General features: G+C 30.3%; 1 protein-coding gene across 1 annotated transcript; it reads left to right on the plus strand.

Annotated features, from left to right (window-relative positions):
* The first annotated feature begins 2,426 nt into the window (after nucleotides 1–2,426).
* On the plus strand, nucleotides 2,427–5,329 carry LOC130670050 (vascular endothelial growth factor receptor 1-like). Its single transcript, XM_057473222.1, has 8 exons — nucleotides 2,427–2,587; nucleotides 2,675–2,808; nucleotides 3,183–3,411; nucleotides 3,832–3,962; nucleotides 4,035–4,179; nucleotides 4,253–4,389; nucleotides 4,599–4,770; nucleotides 4,842–5,329. Exons 1-8 carry the CDS (start codon nucleotides 2,545–2,547, stop codon nucleotides 4,868–4,870), a joined length of 1,020 nt encoding a protein of 339 aa, XP_057329205.1. The 5' UTR covers nucleotides 2,427–2,544; the 3' UTR covers nucleotides 4,871–5,329.
* The last annotated feature ends 671 nt before the right edge of the window (nucleotides 5,330–6,000 follow it).

Raw genomic sequence — 6,000 nt, forward strand, 5'->3', positions numbered from 1 at the left:
TTCTGACTATACGCCGTATACTCAACTTCCTTAACGATACACCGTATAACTAATTCACCTACACAGACTTTCCTTACAGTGGATCGTCAAAATGACGATCCATGTCCTTATTTTAGGCTTTTTATGAATCGCTGACATGGCTATTGCGCAAACTTTGTATTTAGGCAACCTGGAACCGAGAGCGACACAACGTATAACCAATTTAGCTGTACGGATCCTTACGCTGGCAAAACAGATACTTATATCAACGAAACTACATGGACTTACACAGGCTATTCGTCATGGTGACACGACCGATGATCCGAGGACAATTGATCCTTGCGACGATTGATCCGTCGATAAAATGCGTGTAACATGAAAAATTACACCCTTTTTTCACGCATTTTCACGCATTCGTCATATTTGTAAATTAAATAAATGAATACTCATCCTAACCTAAATGCATATCTTCAATTTAATGATACTACCGACTAACTCACAACAGCTAACCTTAACCTAATAAAATCGTGACAACATAGCCTAACTTAACTGTAAAATTGCGCGTCGATAAAGAAGATAATTAAGCTACTTTTTATTGTCTGTTATAGGGGAGGGTGGGGCAGAGCGGCCCCCCTGAAATTTTGATCAAAAAAAAAAATTTTTTTTTTCGACTAATTACTATAAATCCGATATGTTTGCGCATTTTTACCCCTACGCATGACATTTGGGGCAAAATGGACAAGCCCAAAATTTTGAAAAAGTGATTTTTTCATATTTTTATCGTCAAATTAAAAAAAAATTATTATAATTCCACATTTCTAGCCCTATGCATAACACCTGGGGCAAAATAGACCAGCCGAAACTTCCGAAAAAATTATTTTTTCATATTTTTCGGCCGTTTCTCTATGTAAGAGGCAAATTTGGTCACTAAAAATTTATAAAAATTAAATTTTTTTTTTTAGTTGATAAATTTTTGAAATAAAGTAAAATTATAGAATTGATTTTTTTTTAATTAAATAACAATTAGTAATTAAGGTAATCGAGAGTGAAAGATTTTTTACGCTTTAAAAAATTTTTTTCGAGTAATATAAAACCAAAAATAGTTGTCAAGAGAAAGAAATACATTCTTAATGATGAAAACAATTTGAAAAAAAAAAAACGAAACAAAAAAAATTTTTTTATCACTTTTTGGAGAGGTGCCGCTCTGCCCCACAAAAAAAAAAAATTTTTTTCAGAATTTTGGCAAAATGTCCATAAATTTGTTCGAAATAGGACAAAAGTAAAGTGATCTTATGGTTAAAAGCCACAAAAAATAATAATTGGCTTAGGGGGGCCGCTCTGCCCCACCCTCCCCTACTTCTATTATTCAAGTAATTTATTTTATTTGTGACGTTATCAATGCTTTTATACATTTGTTTAATTAATTAGCAAATGAAATATGGGTTCGGAATGAAAATCTTTCTCACATACATTATTTTACTTGACTACTTTCATGTACTAGTCATGGTAAAATTTTACAAGTTGTTTATAATGATTTTAATAGAGCAAAATAGAAATAAATTTGTATTTATGTATGTATGAATTTTTCAAAGCCTGATGAATACTCAATAAAGCGTCGGAACATCGCAATAAAAACAATGGCATGATTGTTTTTTCTTTTATTATCCAATTACCTGTGATCTATTTAAATATTGTTTGGATTTTAGATGCGACAAAATGGAAATTAATTATAAAATAAGTTTTACTTCTCCCTGATTAAACAACTGAATTCGACCGAATTGAAAATTTGAATTCTGTTATATTCTGTCGAATTATGCAAAACAGAAGTCAACTGAATTGAAAATTTGAATTTAAATTAAACAGAATAAAACCGATTTAAAAATTTCAAATTCGTTTTAATTCAGTTTAATTCGAATTCAGAACCAGAAATTGGAGAATTAATCAGAATTAAACCGAATAGAATTATTTTAATTCGTTTTAATTTGGACAAATTCTGGTTTTCCTGCCGAATTAGACAGAATTAATTTTTAAGTTAGGTACCGAATTAACAGAATTTATCTGAATTAAATAGAATTAAAAATTCAATTCTGTTTAATTCGATCGAATTCTGTTGTTTAATCAGGGCTGATAAATTTTTTTTTTTGGTACTATTAATCAGAAATAGAATACGCAGAAGCTATGAAAAAAAGACAGAATTTTTTTTTAATTTTAAATCATAAAATCTTTACTGAAAAAAATTAATTGATTATAAAAGAGGTCATAGAAAACTGTCGGCTATTGAAAATTATAATATTCTTTAAAACTTCCTCCGGATACGCAATTAAAAATGTAATTCTTAATGAAAATATTAATCGAAGTTCTTATTATAATTTATTGCCCACCATTTTTTATGTTTGACGAATCACTGAATGAGGTGATCAATGCGTTACTATAAAGTGTCAGCGGAATATCCGCAACTCACATTCTCTTAATTATTAGGTACCAGTTTTTAACTGAGAATTATACCTGAAATTCTTAATTGTTGTATTGAGTCACTGATATTTTTGTGTAACAAAAATAAAAACCATGGGTTTTAAATATTTAGTACTCATACTTCTTAATGTTTGCGGTGAGTTTTCTATTTTGTTATAAATTCAATAGCTTCCAGTCCATTAATGTATAATTTGATTTAATAAGAACAAAAATTAAATTTCAGTAACCCTAGCAAAGTTTCCCGAATTATCAGTAGATGCTGACGAAATTCATTTATTGGAAAATGAGTCACTGGAATTAATTTGTAATGGTTCTAATCCCAAATTCATTTTTCCCAGGAATATAACAATAAGCGAGGTAAGTTAATAATAAACACTGACAAGTATTTTAATATCATCTGCATTTAAACTGTTAATTTCAAGACCTCTTCAGCCAGATTCGAGTTGAAACAAAGTATCTAAAACAATCGGTTTTTTTTTTAAATTAATTCATAAATGTTAAATACGATTACTACAGTTCAAGTTCAACGAGTAAACTAAGGAAGGAGATGGTGACGTTTTAGAATACCTATGAATTGTCTTGTTTCAACTTTCTAACGGTATTTAAAGTCTCTTCATATGCTTATCGATCTTAGTCTCATTCAAATTCGTGTTGTTTCGTCCCTTACCATAGAATATACCATTTACTTTAATAAGAATATTATATAAATGTATAATTATCAATTAAAATAGATTCCTACATCATCAGTAGAGATAATAGCAGACCGCGAACGAGGGTCTGTATTACTTAAACGAAATAAAACAGTTTATGTTGATACGGGATGGTACGGATGCGTCGATTCTTACGATTTTCCTAGTAATCCATCGATAGAAAATGAGAATATTACACCAGATAATTTTCATAAGATTGATGCAAGATGGGCTAACATTTCCGTAAAATGGACTTATGTTTACGTCAAATGTAAGAATTTAAAACATCTTTTTAATTATTATCATTATTATTCTGCATACCTCGAATTTGAAGAACTTCTCTTAAAAATTCGTTTACTGTCACGTCCGTAAACGTGAGCCTTCGAGGTATGCACGTTTGGATATTCAGAAGTTTTTTTCACCAGAACTGTACCTAAAGTTCAAATTCCTGCCCTGTTTAGAGGGAAGAAAGTCTTTCTTTTCTGTTATAAAAAAAACAAATGGTAGAAAATAGTGCATGCGCCATTCTTCCCACAAACGGAGGCGAAAATTCATACTTTCAGGTACAGATCTGGTGAAAAACTGTATACACGCCCCGGAAAAAGGTACGACGTCAGAACCGATACGCGGGTTAACATGTCCTTCTGTTCTCTCTTGTTGTGTAATCTACTATTTTTTTTTTTATTCATAGCAAGTGAACATTTGCTTGCTGAACCTTGGATTTCGGTAATTACCATACGTATTACTGAGGGTGATGACACAGTACTCTCATGTCGTCCAACTTCATCAAATTATACTGTCACATTACTTCGAGACAGACAAGTAATTAACGTCAAAAAAAAAAATGATAATAATATTATTGTAATTAATGATAATTTTTTTTTATTACAATAGAAAATTAATTTGAATTCTCGAGTATCGTTCGATCCCAGAAGAGGCATTGTACTGAGAAACGTTACGCCTGAAGACTCAGGTGTCTATCAATGTGGAATCGATAAATCATCTGAGGAAGTGACTTATCATTTTTTCGTTGAACGAAGTATTTATAATTGATATAAATATATTTATATGGATATGAAATAAATTTTCTAAAAATTCTATTGTCAAATTAGGACTACTTTCCCCATTACCGGTAATAAGAGGAGTCTCATGGGAACGTTTGATTGTTGATAAAGAACTTACAATAAATTGTTCTATTGATGTACCTAGTGATACTATATTTAGACTGGAATGGAAGATACCAAAATCGGTAAATTCATTTTTATTTCTTACTCGTATAATTTAATATTAGACTAAATTCTGATAGTCATTAGAAAAAAATTTAACAGGCAAACCGGAGTAATTTTAACAGAATTAATTAAGTCGAGGCAGAGGGGGCTAAGAATTTTCCATAAATATTTTCTTAATAATAATTATATCAATAAAACTATAATCGATTCCGAAAAAATTATATTTCAGGATCATACAGATATCGGAAGTTTAATTCCTGACGTAGATGTTGACGGTTTAATTCGTTCCACTAATAGATTAACGATTCAAAATTTTACCCATGACGAGGAGGGGATATACGAATGTATTTATAGAACTCGTTCCGGATTTAGCTCAACGTCAATAAAAATAACACTAGCTGGTAAATCAATCAAATATGACACTTGTAAATTATTTTCACTTGTTAATTCCTTCTAATATTTATTTTATTAGATGCTGAGCTTCATCTTAAAACTCAATAATCAATCGCCATTGAAGAAAATAAATAAAATTATACTAACGGTTATCTCATTCTTGTCTTTGTGGGACCAAATTGCAGCAATAAGGCAGAATTGTCCCCTGCTGCAGTCCAGAGTTTGAAGAATTCAATAATTAATGAGACTAAACGTAATCTTACCGATATTATTTCTAATGTTGTCAAGGACTCTTTCAATAAATATTTAACGAGTGCACGGAAAAATGAAAACAGGAATAATTGACTTTCTGTTGAGTATTCATTACATTTTCAAATAGCAACGCAGCGCTTCGCAAACGAAACTGTAAAAATTACAGTTTGGCGCTGCGCAGTAAGTTTTACATTTTAAATTTGTAATATTGCAGTCTCACAATGTATACAAGTTACTGTCTCATACTGTAATTTTCTGTACATTTCCTTGAACTATCACTCAATACGAATTAAAATTTACAGTTTCATCTAGTGATATTTATTTATTTTTTCTTTGAATAATCTCATTTTAATAGCTGCAAATACTGTTGGGGCATGAGAATCTTACCGCTCTAACCAGTAATATTTATTTTTTTAATTTATTAGACATATGCTTTTAAGGGTAATTTTTCTCGATAAATAATTATCATAGAATTGAAAAGTTTATTAAACAAACTATATTTGATTTTTTTTTTTCAAGTTCACTTTAAAGTGTGATATACTAGGTGTGTAATATACTATTTCGTACTAAAAAAATTAATTAAGAAATAATTGTATTTTCGGATCAAAATTTTTCACCTGAAATCTCTAAAGTGTTCTATTACACAGAAAAAAAATTTATCTTGAGTCAGGAAAATATTTTGGAAAACAAACGTTTTCGGGAACCAAGTCAAGATTTTCTTGAGCCAAGAAAATTTGTCTTGGTCGGAGAAAACTTCCACTTTATCTGAGAAAATTTAGGTTTCCAAAAAAATTTTCTTGAATCAAGAATTTCTGAATTAAACGGCGAGAAAAATATGGTCAAAGTGATTATACCTATCGCTATTCTGGCTTTACGCTGTATACTCAACTTACTTAACGATACACCGTATCGCTAATTCGCCTACACAGAGTTTCCTCACAGTGGATCGTCAAAATGACGATCCATGTCCTTATTTTAGGCCTTTT

This window comes from Microplitis mediator, chromosome 6, assembly GCF_029852145.1.
Source record: "Microplitis mediator isolate UGA2020A chromosome 6, iyMicMedi2.1, whole genome shotgun sequence".
Taxonomy (NCBI): Eukaryota; Metazoa; Arthropoda; class Insecta; order Hymenoptera; family Braconidae; genus Microplitis; species Microplitis mediator.